General features: G+C 42.4%; 1 protein-coding gene across 2 annotated transcripts in view; it reads right to left on the reverse strand.

Annotated features, from left to right (window-relative positions):
• LOC110531283 (CDK5 and ABL1 enzyme substrate 2) overlaps positions 1-13,559 on the reverse strand; it is a 57,250-nt gene extending 43,691 nt beyond the window's left edge. For both annotated transcript variants that reach the window (XM_090185537.1, XM_036989000.2), the window contains exon 1: positions 13,001-13,559. In XM_090185537.1, the coding sequence (XP_090041663.1) occupies positions 13,001-13,533 (533 nt within the window). In that variant the 5' untranslated portion in view covers positions 13,534-13,559. The remainder of the gene's footprint in view (positions 1-13,000) is intronic.
• Positions 13,560-17,500: the final 3,941 nt, after the last annotated feature.

Genomic DNA, 17,500 nt, shown 5'->3' on the forward strand with positions numbered 1-17,500 from the left:
ATATGTATATATATATATATATATATATATATACATATATATATATATACATATATATATATATATACATATATATATATGTATATATATATATATATATATATATATATATATATATATATATATATATATATATATATATATATATATATATATATATATATATATATATATATATATATATATATATATATATATATACATACATACATACATACATACATACATACATACATACATACATACATACATACATACATACATACATACATATATATATATATATATATATATATATATATATATATATATATATATATATATATATATATATATATATATATATATATATATTTATTTATTTAACCTTTATTTAACTAGGCAAGTCAGTTAAGAACAAATTCTTATTTTCAATGACGGCCTAGGAACAGTGGGTTAACTTCTTGCTCCTACTTGAGACGCAGATGTCTCAAGTAGACACCTGGAAATGCAAATGCGCTACGCTAAATGCTAAATGTACTCGTTAAAACTCAAACCTTAATCAAAATTCACATGCAGGGTATTGAATTAAAGCTACACTCGTTGTGAACCTAGCCAACAAGTCAGATTTTTAAAATGCTTTTCGGCGAAAGCATGAGAAGCTATTATCTGATAGCATGCAACACCTCAAAATGCCTGAATGCGACGTAAACAAAGACTTTGCTTATCCGGCGCTACACAAAACGCAGAAATAAAATATAAAACATTCATTACCTTTGACGAGCTTCTTTCTTGGCACTCCTATATGCCCCATAAACATCACTATTGGGTCTTTTTTTCGTTTAAATCGGTCCATATATACCCAAAATAGCTTTCTATGGAAGCTGTGTCATTCAGAAAAAAAACATCGTTTTTAAACGCTGCGTCATTTTTTTAAATTAAAAAAGTCGACGATAAACTTTCACAAAACACTTCGAAATACTTTTGTAATCCAACTTTAGGTATTAGTAAACGTTTATAATCTATCAAAATGATTACAGGGCGATGTGTATTCAATAGCTCCTCGTCTTCAAATCAATGGCTGCCAATGTGCACATTCAAAACATCCTGGTGGAGACCGGAAGAAACGGAATCCAGTTAGTTGGATTTACCAAGAAAAAACTCAATTGAAAATGACGACAATGGCGACATCGTGTGGAATCTGTAGGAATTGCATGCAGGTCGATAATACATTTTTAACAACCCATGAAAGTGACGCATGGAAATAATTTGTAGCTTTCAGAGAGCAGTTTTTCTTGCGCTTTTCGATGAAACACACGATCTGTTATAGTCACAGCCGTGATTTAACCAGTTTTAGAAACTTCAGAGTGTTTTCTATCTACACATACTAATCATATGCATATACTATATTCCTGGCATGAGTAGCAGGACGCTGAAAAGTTGCGCGATTTTTAACAGAATGTTCGAAAAAGGAGGGGGTAGACGACAGATTTGTACCTTGTCAGCTCGGGGATTTGAACTTGCAACCTTTCGGTTACTAGTCCAACACTCTACACACACATATATACACAGTGGTGGTTAATGGGTCAGACAGACAGCTGGTCAATGGGTCAGACAGACAGGTGGTCAATGGGTCAGACAGACAGGTGGTCAATGGGTCAGACAGACAGGTGGTCTATTGGACAGACAGACAGGTGGTCAATGGGTCAGACAGACAGGTGGTCAATGGGTCAGACAGACAGGTGGTCTATTGGACAGACAGACAGGTGGTCAATGGGTCAGACAGACAGCTGGTCAATGGGTCAGACAGACAGCTGGTCAATGGGTCAGACAGACAGGTGGTCAATGGGTCAGACAGACAGGTGATCAATGGGTCAGACAGACAGGTGATCAATGGGTCAGACAGACAGGTGATCAATGGGTCAGACAGACAGGTGGTCTATTGGACAGACAGGCCTGTATTAGGAGAAAAACGGACCATGCATGTTATCTGTCCTGGAATGGCTGTTACCAGATAGACATTATGCAGGCTAGAGGCTGAGACTATGTGTTTATACAGGACTTCATTCATTTGGCTCTGGAGACAGACAGCCTGGGAAGAGAGGGGGGATAGAGCAGAGGTCAGAGGACAGTCAACACACAGTCCTGGCCCCACCCCCAACACACAGTCCGGGCCCCACCCCCAACACACAGTCCGGGCCCCACCCCCAACACACAGTCCGGGCCCCACCCCCAACACACAGTCCTAGCTGGTCATGCAACTTTTACAGTGTGACATCATCGTGCTGTAGGGAGTGGTTTGTTTCAGTTCCTCGTTATAAGCCTAGCTAAGACCATTTTCAGATGTGAAAGTTTCACAAGACAGAACAACAACCGTTTCCTCTGGCCCCCTTAGAGTGATGATGTCATTCAGATTCCAGCGTAGGGCTTGTTCTCACCGAGCAGCCTCTTCTGTGGTCTGTGTGTTCATCTCCGTCTCACCTGTCTTGTATGAGCAACAACATATTTCATTTTACCAGGCAGGTCAATTAAGAACAAATTTGTTATTTACAAAAACAGCTTGCTATGGCTACTAGCCCTCTGTCTACCCTTGAAGAGTGAACGTTAAGCTACTAGCATCGACAGTCTCAATAAGCATGAAGCTACTAGCATCGACAGTGTGTGACAAGCAAAGGTAATGTATGGAACACGGTTCAGGCCAGGGTAATGTATGGAACACGGTTCAGGCCAGGGTAATGTATGGAACACGGTTCAGGCCAGGGTAATGTATGGAACACGGTTCAGGCCAGGGTAATGTATGGAACACGGTTCAGGCCAGGGTAATGTATGGAGCACGGTTCAGGCCAGGGTAATGTATGGAACACGGTTCAGGCCAGGGTAATGTATGGAACACGGTTCAGGCCAGGGTAATGTATGGAACACGGTTCAGGCCAGGGTAATGTATGGAACACGGTTCAGGCCAGGGTAATGTATGGAACACGGTTCAGGCCAGGGTAATGTATGGAACACGGTTCAGACCAGGGTAATGTATGGAACACGGTTCAGGCCAGGGTAATGTATGGAACACGGTTCAGGCCAGGGTAATGTATGAAACACGGTTCAGGCCAGGGTAATGTATGGAACACGGTTCAGGCCAGGGTAATGTATGGAACACGGTTCAGGCCAGGGTAATGTATGGAACACGGTTCAGGCCAGGGTAATGTATGGAACACGGTTCAGGCCAGGGTAATGTATGGAACACGGTTCAGACCAGGGTAATGTATGGAACACGGTTTAGACCAGGGTAATGTATGGAACACGGTTCAGGCCAGGGTAATGTATGGAACACGGTTCAGGCCAGGGTAATGTATGGAACACGGTTCAGGCCAGGGTAATGTATGGAACACGGTTCAGGCCAGGGTAATGTATGGAACACGGTTCAGGCCAGGGTAATGTATGGAACACAGTTCAGACCAGGGTAATGTATGGAACACGGTTCAGACCAGGGTAATGTATGGAACACGGTTTAGACCAGGGTAATGTATGGAACACGGTTCAGGTCAGGGTAATGTATGGAACACGGTTCAGGCCAGGGTAATGTATGGAACACGGTTCAGACCAGGGTAATGTATGGAACACGGTTCAGGCCAGGGTAATGTATGGAACACGGTTCAGGCCAGGGTAATGTATGGAACACGGTTCAGGCCAGGGTAATGTATGGAACACGGTTCAGACCAGGGTAATGTATGGAACACAGTTCAGGCCAGGGTAATGTATGGAACACGGTTCAGACCAGGGTAATGTATGGAACACGGTTCAGACCAGGGTAATGTATGGAACACGGTTTAGACCAGGGTAATGTATGGAACACGGTTCAGACCAGGGTAATGTATGGAACACGGTTCAGGCCAGGGTAATGTATGGAACACGGTTTAGACCAGGGTAATGTATGGAACACGGTTCAGACCAGGGTAATGTATGGAACACGGTTTAGACCAGGGTAATGTATGGAACACGGTTCAGACCAGGGTAATGTATGGAACACGGTTCAGGCCAGGGTAATGTATGGAACACGGTTTAGACCAGGGTAATGTATGGAACACGGTTCAGACCAGGGTAATGTATGGAACACGGTTCAGGCCAGAGTAACTTGCTGAATTGAATTAACCCCAAGCCTGCTGCGTTTGTTGTCGCTGTTCTAACATAGTGAGATTGACATCATGTTTTGTGTGTGTGTGTGTGTGTGTGTGTGTGTGTGTGTGACTCTATACATGCAGGTTAACAACCACACTGTGACCCAGTTGGTTGACTAGCAACATACAGCAAACGTTCAATCGAGTTTAGAAATTAACATTAAAAGAAAAATAAATCACTATTTTAGGGGAAAAAAAAGCCCTTAAAATAATCTTTGCAAGGTAAAGAAGAAAATACTATTTCTGAACTTAATTAGGAATATATTTTACTGAATGAAGAGAGCCAACAACTACAGGTTAAACTCACATAAAGCTTACCACTTAATGGTTACTAAACATCTAACAGCCCTCACATAAAGGGTACTACTAAATGGTTACTAAACCTGGTAAACATCTAACAGCCCTCACATAACAAATACACGTCAAACCAGTTATAATTTTAATACGACAAGATACAAAACACATTAGAAACAACCATGAGATTAATTACAATTTTAAAATCTATGAAAATCTATACGAATTAGAATTACACAACAGTGGGACTGACCCGACCATGCCTTCCTAGACTCCACTATCCTGAAGGAGCTATTAGCAGACAAAAAAAAAAATGTAATCACTAAAAACAGAGATCGCCCAAAAATAAATACTAGTCAGTTAAAACATTTGCATGGTGAAAAGCACCAGGAATGGACGGCTTTTCTATAAAATTATATTCTACATTTTGGGACAAAGTAACGTCCCGTACTTACCCAAATGACAACACAAGTCACTCAATTCAGTACTTCCTAGTTCCATGTATCAAACCGTTATTTCAGTTATATATATATATATATATATATATATTTTTTTTTTAAATCGGGAAAATCTGGAGAGTCCCCTGCTGGTTACAGACCCATAAATTGAATAAAATTGCAACAATAAAATCATAACAAAAGTTCATATGCAACAGAATGGAAAAAGTTCTTCAAGACTTGATACATATTAATCCAAACACGGTTTATTAAAACTAGACACTTAGAAACAAATTCAAGAACATGTTTCAATTTAATACAATATGCTAAAAAAAAATCAAAACAAGATCTAGATGTATCAATAATGGCTGTTGATGACGAAAAGGCTCATGACTGTCTTGAATGGTGTTTTTCCTATTAAAAAACTTTGAAAGTTTTCCAAATGAAATAATAAAACGCAATTCAAATATGATATAAAAATATCCTAAAGCAACAATATCCAAAAATGGTACGTTATCTGATAAAATTGCGTTAGAAAGAGGCACAAGACACAGACACACTCATTCCACTCCCTCCTATTTGCACTGGCAACTGAACCGCTTGCAGAAAGAATTAAGACAGGACCCTTAAAACGTAACAGGTATGCAATATGATATGTGTTTTGGTGTATTTTTGGACCATTTTCAATGACGTTTACTCATCGACATTCATTGAGAAAGAAAAATTAGTCCTAAATACATCAAAACACATTATATTGCAAACAATCTATCCTACCTAACGGTGATGCAGTGAGACAAGTCACCTGACAAAACCCTTGCACGGAAAGTCTAAAGTTGGCCCATTATAAAAGACCCCACAAACTGTAGACTCCACCAAACATTTCCGCCTCAACGTCTAGATGGGTGTATGAGTAGGCTGCCATAAACGTTGCTATGCTAATCACACACTACAAGTAGTAACTTGTGCCTATTTTAAAACGAACAGGCAATCCACCACAGCCCCCCCCTCCCTTTGTGGCATAGACAGCCAGCATCCCAAATGGCACCCTGTTCCCTTCATAGGGCACTACTTTTAACCAGAGAACCCTATGTCAAAGTAGTGCACTACTTTTAACCAGAGAACCCTATGTCAAAGTAGTGCACTACTTTTAACCAGAGAACCCTATGTCAAAGTAGTGCACTACTTTTAACCAGAGAACCCTATGTCAAAGTAGTGCACTACTTTTAACCAGAGAACCCTATGTCAAAGTAGTGCACTACTTTTAACCAGAGAACCCTATGTCAAAGTAGTGCACTACTTTTAACCAGAGAACCCTATGTCAAAGTAGTGCACTACTTTTAACCAGAGAACCCTATGTCAAAGTAGTGCACTACTTTTAACCAGAGAACCCTATGTCAAAGTAGTGCACTACTTTTAACCAGAGAACCCTATGTCAAAGTAGTGCACTACTTTTAACCAGAGAACCCTATGTCAAAGTAGTGCACTACTTTTAACCAGAGAACCCTATGTCAAAGTAGTGCACAGTCTAGGGAATAGGGTGCCGTATGGTATGTATTACAGGCTATCCAAATACAGTAGCGTTGCGTGGAGAAAACTGCAGTTGAGTGACTGGTAACTTGTCCTGCTTGGGCAGATCCAGTACATGAGTAGTGCTAAAACAGGGGTACCAACCCATGATGTAAACACACAGTGTGTGCCTGTCGTATCACAAATCATCCACTGCTCTGTACACTAGCTATACACAGTAGGCTACAGTAGAAGTCTTTGTGAGTGTGTGTGTGTGTGTGTGTGTGGACAGAGGAAACTGCAGTTGACTTGGTTGTTTATTTTATTTTGGGGAAGTAATTGACCAATAATACACCTTCTGGTCAACGAAATTGAAATACAAGTAGCCTATAGTGTATTGTCCAATCACAGCAAGGCTTCTTTGAGTAGTGTTTTCACACTTGGTTCCTTTCAGAGAATGTTTGTGAATTCAGTGCAGTTTACTTTATTTTTTGTGCAGAGCACCCACAACGAAGGAACTCAGACCCTTAAAAAGAGGCCCCGAAGTGAACCAAACAGACCATCTAAAGAGGTTCCTTTTTTTAGGGCAATGTGAACATAACGCTCTCCAGGTTCCCTTGTGATTCCCGCATCATACACTAGACTACTGTTATAACCCCTCACACTAGACTACTGTTATAACCCCTCACACTAGACTACTGTTATAACCCCTAGACTACAGTTATAACCCCTCACACTAGGCTACTGTTATAACCCCTCACACTAGACTACTGTTATAACCCCTCACACTAGACTACTGTCATAACCCCTCACACTAGACTACTGTCATAACCCCTCACACTAGATTACTGTTTTAATCCCTCACACTAGACTACTGTCATAACCCCTCACACTAGACTACTGTCATAACCCCTCACACTAGACTACTGTCATAACCCCTCACACTAGACTACTGTTAATACCCCTCACACTAGACTACTGTTATAACCCCTCACACTAGATTACTGTTTTAATCCCTCACACTAGACTACTGTCATAACCCCTCACACTAGACTACTGTCATAACCCCTCACACTAGACTACTGTCATAACCCCTCACACTAGACTACTGTCATAACCCCTCACACTAGACTACTGTCATAACCCCTCACACTAGACTGTCATAACCCCTCACACTAGACTACTGTCATAACCCCTCACACTAGATTACTGTCATAACCCCTCACACTAGACTACTGTCATAACCCCTCACACTAGACTACTGTCATAACCCCTCACACTAGACTACTGTCATAACCCCTCACACTAGACTACTGTCATAACCCCTCACACTAGACTACTGTCATAACCCCTCACACTAGACTACTGTCATAACCCCTCACACTAGACTACTGTCATAACCCCTCACACTAGACTACTGTCATAACCCCTCACACTCGACTACTGTTATAACCCCTCACACTCGACTACTGTTATAACCCCTCACACTAGACTACTGTTATAACCCCTCACACTAGACTACTGTCATAACCCCTCACACTAGACTACTGTCATAACCCCTCACACTAGACTACTGTCATAACCCCTCACACTAGACTGTTATAACCCCTCACACTCGACTACTGTTATAACCCCTCACACTCGACTACTGTTATAACCCCTCACACTAGACTACTGTTATAACCCCTCACACTAGACTACTGTTATAACCCCTCACACTAGACTACTGTTATAACCCCTCACACTAGACTACTGTTATAACCCCTCACACTAGACTACTGTTATAACCCCTCACACTAGACTACTGTTATAACCCCTCACACTAGACTGTTGTTATAACCCCTCACACTAGACTGTTGTTATAACCCCTCACACTAGACTGCTGTTATAACCCCTAGACTACTGTTATAACCCCTAGACTACTGTTATAACCCCTAGACTACTGTTATAACCCCTAGACTACAGTTATAACCCCTAGACTATAGTTATAACCCCTAACACTAGACTACTGTTATAACCCCCTGTTATAACCCCTCACACTAGACTACTGTTATAACCCCTCACACTAGACTACAGTTATAACCCCTCACACTAGACTACTGTTATAACCCCTCACACTAGACTACAGTTATAACCCCTCACACTAGACTACTGTTATAACCCCTCACACTAGACTACAGTTATAACCCCTCACACTAGACTACTGTTATAACCCCTCACACTAGACTACTGTTATAACCCCTCACACTAGACTACAGTTATAACCCCTCACACTGGACTACTGTCATAACCCCTCACACTAGACTACAGTTATAACCCCTCACACTGGACTACTGTCATAACCCCTCACACTAGACTACTGTTATAACCCCTCACACTAGACTACAGTTATAACCCCTCACACTAGACTACAGTTATAACCCCTCACACTAGACTACAGTTATAACCCCTCACACTAGACTACAGTTATAACCCCTCACACTAGACTACAGTTATAACCCCTTACACTAGACTACTGTTATAACCCCTCACACTCGACTACTGTTATAACCCCTCACACTAGACTACTGTTATAACCCCTCACACTAGACTACTGTCATAACCCCTCACACTAGACTACTGTCATAACCCCTCACACTAGACTACTGTCATAACCCCTCACACTAGACTGTTATAACCCCTCACACTCGACTACTGTTATAACCCCTCACACTCGACTACTGTTATAACCCCTCACACTAGACTACTGTTATAACCCCTCACACTAGACTACTGTTATAACCCCTCACACTAGACTACTGTTATAACCCCTCACACTAGACTACTGTTATAACCCCTCACACTAGACTACTGTTATAACCCCTCACACTAGACTACTGTTATAACCCCTCACACTAGACTGTTGTTATAACCCCTCACACTAGACTGTTGTTATAACCCCTCACACTAGACTGCTGTTATAACCCCTAGACTACTGTTATAACCCCTAGACTACTGTTATAACCCCTAGACTACTGTTATAACCCCTAGACTACAGTTATAACCCCTAGACTATAGTTATAACCCCTAACACTAGACTACTGTTATAACCCCCTGTTATAACCCCTCACACTAGACTACTGTTATAACCCCTCACACTAGACTACAGTTATAACCCCTCACACTAGACTACTGTTATAACCCCTCACACTAGACTACAGTTATAACCCCTCACACTAGACTACTGTTATAACCCCTCACACTAGACTACAGTTATAACCCCTCACACTAGACTACTGTTATAACCCCTCACACTAGACTACTGTTATAACCCCTCACACTAGACTACAGTTATAACCCCTCACACTGGACTACTGTCATAACCCCTCACACTAGACTACAGTTATAACCCCTCACACTGGACTACTGTCATAACCCCTCACACTAGACTACTGTTATAACCCCTCACACTAGACTACAGTTATAACCCCTCACACTAGACTACAGTTATAACCCCTCACACTAGACTACAGTTATAACCCCTCACACTAGACTACAGTTATAACCCCTCACACTAGACTACAGTTATAACCCCTTACACTAGACTACTGTTATAACCCCTCACACTAGACTACAGTTATAACCCCTCACACTAGACTACAGTTATAACCCTTCACACTGATGCCACAATAGAGAGAAGACGAAGAAAACGTGGTGTTTTTGGATATTGATTAGCGATTGTCAAGGATGTAGATAAATTCCAGCAGTTTTTTTTGTTCAGATTATTTGTTTGCAAGTTGTGATCTATAGGCTGAGAGAGCTTCGTAAGGTGTTTATATAGTGTGAGAAGACAGATTTTGTACCATATTATAAACTATGTGGTTCGAACCCTGCATGCTGATTGGCTGACAGCTGTGGTATATCAGACCGTATACCACGGGTATGACAAAACATATCTATTTTTTAGTGCTCTAATTACATTGGTAAACAGTTTATAACAGCAATAAGGCACCTCAGGGGGTTTGTGGTATATGGCCAATATACAACGGCTAAGGGCTGTATCCAGGCACTCCGCGTTGCGTCGTGCTTAAGAAGAACAGACCTTAGCTGTGGTATATCGGCCATATACCACATCCCCCTCATGTCTTATTGGTTAATTATAGGGGAAGTAGCCTATGCTGGGTGTACAATTCTCTATTTCTGTGCAGTTATTCTTCTGCTATTTATTCTGTTACCAATAATATGTACACGTTAATAGTATCGTTTGTTTACAATTATTGTCTCATCTTTTAACTGAATGCAATCTTTTAGCTTCCGAAATATAAGTATATATCTATCAGTGTGATGACAGCATTCTGATGGAATGGCTCGTCCTGCACATGGTAAAACCCCCAGAATGCATTGAGTGAATGTCGGGAAAAGATCTTGGTACCTTTCTATACAAAACAATGTGAATGAAAACGGGACTCGGACCACAAAACAGATGAAGTGATCTGGCAAAAGGGTTGAGTCCTCATTCAAAAGGGAACGGAGCTCTTTTGACTTTAAAAAGAGGACTTAGAGAGAACGCCAGGGTGCAAAGCTGTCATCAAGGCAAAGGGTGGCTACATTGAAGAATCGGTTCATTTAAAGAGGATTATACGGTGCCTTCAAAAAGTATTCAGATCCCTTGACTTTCTCCACATTTTGTTACGTTGCAGCCTTTTTCTAAAACGGATTCAATAAAACAATTATCAGCAGCAATCTACACACAATAACCCATAACGACAAAGCAAAAACAGGTTTAGAAATGTTATATATATATATATATATATAAATAAAAACAGAAATACCTCATTCACATAAGTATTCAGAAGCTTTGCTATGAGCCTGTAAATGGAGCTCAGGTGCATCCTGTTTCCATTGATCTTCCTTGAGATGTTTCTACAACTTGGAGTCCACCTGTGGTAAATTCTATTGATTGGACATGATTTGGAAAGGCACACACCTGTCTATATAAAGGTCCCACAGTTGACAGTGCATCTCAGAGCAAAAACCAAGCCAGGACGTTGAAGTAATTGTCCTTAGAGCACCGAGACAGAATTGTGTCGAGGCACAGATCTGGGGAAGGGTACCAGAAACCAAAACATTTCTCCAGCATTGAAGGCCCCCAAGATCCCAGTCCATCATTCTGAAATGGAAGAAATTTGGAAAATACCAAGACTCTTCCTAGAACTGGCAACCCGGCCAAACTGAGCAATCGAGGGAGAAGGGCCTTGGTCAGGGAAGTGACCAAGAACCAAATGGTCACTCTGACAGAGTTCCTGAGTTCCTCTGTGGAAATGTGAGAACCTTCCAGAAGGACAACCATCTCTGCAGCACTCCATCAATCAGGCCTTTATGGTAGAGTGGCCAGACGGAAGCCACTCCTCAGTAAAAGGCACATGACAGCCCGCTTGGAGTTTGCCAAAAAGCACCCAGACCATGAGAAACAAGATTCTATGGTCTGATGAAACCAAGATTGTACTCTTTGGTCTGAATGCCAAGCGTCATGTCTGGAGGAAACCTGGCACCATCCCTACGGTGAAGCATGGTGGTGGCAGCATCATCATGCTGTGGGGATGTTTTTCAGAGGCAGGGACTGGGAGACTAGTCAGGATCGAGGGAAAGATAAACAGAGAAAAGTACAGAGAGATCCTTGATGAAAACCAGCTCCAGAGCACTCAGGACCTCACAGTGGGGCGAAGGTTCACCTTCCAATAGGATAACGACCCTCAGGACACAGCCAAGACAACGTATGAGTGGCTTCGGACAAGTGTCTGAATGTCCTTGAGTGGCCCAGCTAGAGCCTGGACTTGAATCCGATCAAACAACTCTGGAGAAAACTGAAAATTTCTGTGCAGCAACACTCCCCAAACAACTTGACAGAGCTTGAGAGGATCTGCAGGGAAGAATGGGAGAAACTCTCCAAATACAGGTGTGTCAAGTTTGTAGCGTCACACCCAAGAAGACTTTGAGGCTGTAATCACTGACAACGATGCTTCAACAAAGTACTGAGTAAAAGGGTCTGAATACTTATGTAAATGTGATCAGTTATATATATATATATATATATATATATATATATATATACACACACATTTGCAAAACAATTCTAAAAAACCTGTTTTTGTTTTGTCATTATCATTGATTGAGGGGGAAAAACGACTTGATCAATTTTAGAATAAGGCTGTAAAGTAACACAATGTGGAAAACGTCAAGGGGAGTGAAAACACTAATTTACCTGGTTCATATAATAGCAAAGTATTACAGCAAGTCGGGATGAGACAATGTCTGTGTAAAACGACACATTCAGTCCAGTCTAACTGAACTTAGTAAAATGGTCTGTCTAGCTGCTTGTTAGGTGCCTCTCTCTCTACAAAGTAGCCAGTCGAGAGAATATATCATGTAAACAACGGATGGTTGTTGTGTGGTTAAAATGAAACATTGTATCGTGTATCAACGCTACAACGTATCAAGACTCACAAACGTGGGTACAGTTGAAATGACAAGCCGATGGATACAGACAGGAAGGACTGAGGTGTCCTTACAAACGATCCCAGATACACAGCACAAAAAACCTCCAGGACGCGAATTACAAGGCACTAAACTCACCTCCGTCCCGGTTCCGAAGTCACCGAATTACAACTCTGGACCGACAGCAACGTGGAGGACTTCCGCCGTCCGAGAGGAGTAGGAAGGAGACCCGAGGGAGAGAGGAGGTTTCCCTGCGAGGAAAACGATCCTCCTCGCCTCTCCAGAAATACCTCCGTTGTCCCATCATTGAACGAGTCCGAAGGCAGAACGAGGATAGGCGGGACAGTGATAACTCCGAGTCCCGGAACGGCGCAAACGTTCCCAACGGTCCCGCAGCTCACAGACGTTGGTAGGTTAGTGAAGGTCCCATAGCTAGACACGGTTAACATCCCGGCCACTGTCGCCCCGATATCGCCCCCCAGCAACTCGCTGTCTCGGTTTCCATGGTATGTCTGTTGTACTGGCCGTCCATCTAGTGAAATGTTACTAAGGAAAAAGAGAGCTGCTTGTCTCCGCCGCGTATCTCTACTTTTCCTCCGGTGTTGTTTCTGCGGGTTGGTAGTGTTGTTAACGGCAGCGTTGTTAACGGTAGTGCAGGCGGCAGCCGCCATTCTCTAATGAGGAAGTATCTCACGGCGTTCCACTCGCGCAACAGGACCTGTCCACGCCCCCTGTGCTTTCTATTGGACGAGAGGGCCTAATCTAAATAACGTTAAAACAGATGGACGGTGGAGAAAGCTGAGGTCGGGCTCGATTAGATTTTTTTTTAAAGGTTTTAAATTGATTTTTTTTTCTTTTTTTTCCTGAACGCCCTAAGTCAAAAACATTCTAACAATTTGAGAAAATATCAATTTATTAGACTTCAGATGGACACGAATAATGAACGGCAGCTCAGTAGTCTATTAGGCTATTACAGTACATTTCACAATACAACCTGATTTCTCAATAATACTCAATAACTCTATAATAGTATTGTGTTATTAACAATAAGGACACATTTTTTTTTTTTTACGTTTATAATTTTCAGTTAGCAAAGACCGCTGAGACATCTGTGACAGATATTAGGCTACATTAGTAGATGAGGTATAACGATGACCAGTGAATAAATAATCCTCAAAATCCCCTGCTGATGATTTTCTGCAATGATACGTTGTCCTCTGACAACACACACACACACACACACACACACACACACACACACACACGTTTGTTTTACTATCCTTGTGGGGACCAAACAATTGATTCCAATTCAAAATCCTGTTTTCCCTAAGCCAAACCTTAACCTAACCTAATCCTTAAAACAGCCTTTTTTTTCTTATGGGGACCTTGCAAAATGTTTCCCATTTTGTTTTACTATCCTTGTGAGGACTTCTGGTACCCACAAGGATAGTAAAACCAAACACAAACACTAAAAGTAGTGCACTATATAGGACTGTTGTCTCTCTGAATATCACTGTCCTCCCCGTGCTGTCTCTCTCGTCTCTCTCTGTTGCATCCTCTGTCTCTTTCACTGATCATCTCTCTCCCCTCTCTCTCTCTCTCTCTCTCTCTCTCTGTCTATCTGTCTCTCTCTCTGTCTATCTGTCTCTCTCTCTCTCCTTCCTTCCTTCCTTCCTTCCTTCCTTCCTTCCTTCCTTCCTTCCTTCCTTCCTTCCTTCCTTCCTTCCTTCCTTCCTTCCTTCTCTCCTTCCTCTCTGTCTCCAAAGGCCAGTCAAGGGGACACCGGAAAACCGAGCATCTACATTCTCTGTGATCTGACTCATAGCTAAAGGAGGAGAGGGACAAAGGAATGTTTACCGCTTATTAGGTGACTCGCTACATCCTCACTGATCCACTACTGATATGGAAAGGAAAAAGATGACCACTCAGCCTCATGACTCAGGAGCCACCTACTGCCGTTGTGCCCTCGCTGATAGTTAAACTACTGGTATGGAAAGGAAAAAGATGACCACTCAGCCTCATGACTCAGGAGCCACCTACTGCCGTTGTGCCCTTGCACAAGGCATTTAATACCCAAACTGCTCCAGGGGCGCTTGCCCTGTGGTTGACCCTGTGGTTGACCCAGTGGCTGACCCAGTGGTTGACCCTGTGGTTGACCCAGTGGTTGACCCTGTGGTTGACCCTGTGGTTGACCCTGTGGTTGACCCTGTGGTTTACCCTGTGGCTGACCCTGTGACTGACCCAGTGGTTGACCCTGTGGTTGACCCAGTGGCTGACCCTGTGGCTGACCCAGTGGCTGACCCTGTGGTTGACCCAGTGGTTGACCCTGTAGCTGACCCAGTGGTTACCCTGTGGCTGACCCTGTGGCTGACCCAGTGGCTGACCCAGTGGTTGACCCAGTGGTTGACCCTGTGGCTGACCCAGTGGCTGACCCTGTAGTTGACCCTGTGGCTGACCCTTTAGTTGACCCTGTAGTTGACCCTGTGGTTGACCCTTCATTTCCTGAGTGAAAACAATGTACTGAGCAAATGTCAAATTGTCCTTTTACCAAATTACCATAAAGACAGACCACGTATTCACCTATTCACGTATTCATACACTAATTGAAAAACAAACAAGCCAAAACAAAGGCAAAGTCTTCTCATTCTTTGTTGATTTCAAAAGAGCTTTTCACTCAATTTGGCATGAGGGTTTGCTATACAAATTAATGGAAATTGGTGTTGGGGGAAAAACATACGGCATTATAAAATCCATGTACACACACAACAAGTGTCCGGGTAAAATTGTCAAAACACACACATTTCTTTCCACAGGGCCGTGGGGCGAGACAGGGATGTAGCTTAAGCCCCACCCCCTTCAACATATATATCAATGAAATGACAAAGGCACTAGAAGTCTGCAGCACCCGGCCTCACCCTACTAGAATCTAAAGTTTATTGTTTACTGTTTACTGATGATCTGGTGCTCCTGTCACCAACCAAGGAGGGCCTACAGCAGCACCTAGATCTTATGCACAGATTCTGTCAGAGCTGGGACCTGACAGTAAATCTCAGTAAGACCAAAATAATGGTGTTCCAAAAAAGGTCCAGTTGCCAGGACCACAAATACAAATTCCATCTAGACACTGTTGCCCTAGAGCACACAAAAAACTATACATACCTCAGCCTAAACATCAGCGCCACAGGTAACTTCCACAAAGCTGTGAACGATCGGAGAGACAAGGCAAGAAGGGCCTTCTATGCCATCAAAAGCAACATCAAATTTGACATACCAATTAGGATCTGGCTAAAAATACTTGAATCAGTTATAGAACTCATTGCCCTTTATAGTTGTGAGGTCTGGGGTCCGCTCACCAACCAAGAATTCACAAAATGGGACAACCACCAACTTGAGACTCTGCATACAGAATTCTGCAAAAATATCCTCCGTGTACAACATAAAACACCAAATAATGCATGCAGAGCAGAATTAGGCCGATACCCACTAATTATCAAAATCCAGAAAAGAGCCGTTAAATTCTACAACCACCTAAAAGGAAGTGATTCCCAAACCTTCCATAACAAAGCCATCACCTACAGAGAGATTAACCTGAAGAAGAGCCCCCTAAGCAAGCTGGTTCTGGGACTGTTCACAAACACAAACAGACCCCACAGAGCCCCAGGACAGCAACACAATTAGACCGCACATTGGAAAGAATTTACAAAAAAACAGAGCAGACTAGAATGCTATTTGGCCCTAAACAGAGAATCCATGGTGGCAGAATACCTGACCACTGTGACTGACCTAAACTTAAGGACAGCTTTGACTATGTACAGACTCAGTTAGCAGAGCCTTGCTATTGAGAAAGGCCGCAGTAGGCAGACCTGGCTCTCAAGAGAAGACAGGCTATGTGCTCACTGCCCACAAAATGAGGTGGAAACTGAGCTGCACTTCCTAACCTCCTGCCCAATGTATGACCATATTAGAGAGACATATTTCCCTCAGATTACACAGACCCACAAAGAATTTGAAGACAAACCCAACCTTAACACTAACACTAAATCTAACCTCAACACTAACCCTCAACACGAACCGTAACCTTAAAACTAACCCTGAACACTAACCCTAACACTAACCCTTAACACTAACCCTTAACACTAACCTCAACATTAGCCCTAACCTTAACACTAAATCAAACCTTAACACTAACCCTCAACACTAACCCTTAACACTAACCCTTAACACTAACCTTAACACTAACCCTTAACACTAACCCTCAACACTAACCCTTAACACTAACCCTTAACACTAACCCTTAACACTAACCCTCAACACTAACCCTTAACACTAACCCTTAACACTAACCCTCAACACTAAACCTTAACACTAACCCTTAACACTAACCTTAACCTTAACACTAACCCTCAACACTAACCCTTAACACTAACCCTTAACACTAACCTTAACACTAACCCTCAACACTAACCCTTAACACGAAACCTTAACACTATCCCTTAACACAAACCTTGGCACTAACCCTCAACACTAACCCTTAACACTAAACCTTAACACTATCCCTTAACACGGACCTTAACACTAACCCTCAACACTAACCTTAACCTTAACACTAACCCTTAACACTAACCTTAACACTAACCC

Source organism: Oncorhynchus mykiss, chromosome 9 (assembly GCF_057628025.1).
Source record: "Oncorhynchus mykiss isolate SJ-2025 chromosome 9, ASM5762802v1, whole genome shotgun sequence".
NCBI lineage: Eukaryota > Metazoa > Chordata > Actinopteri > Salmoniformes > Salmonidae > Oncorhynchus > Oncorhynchus mykiss.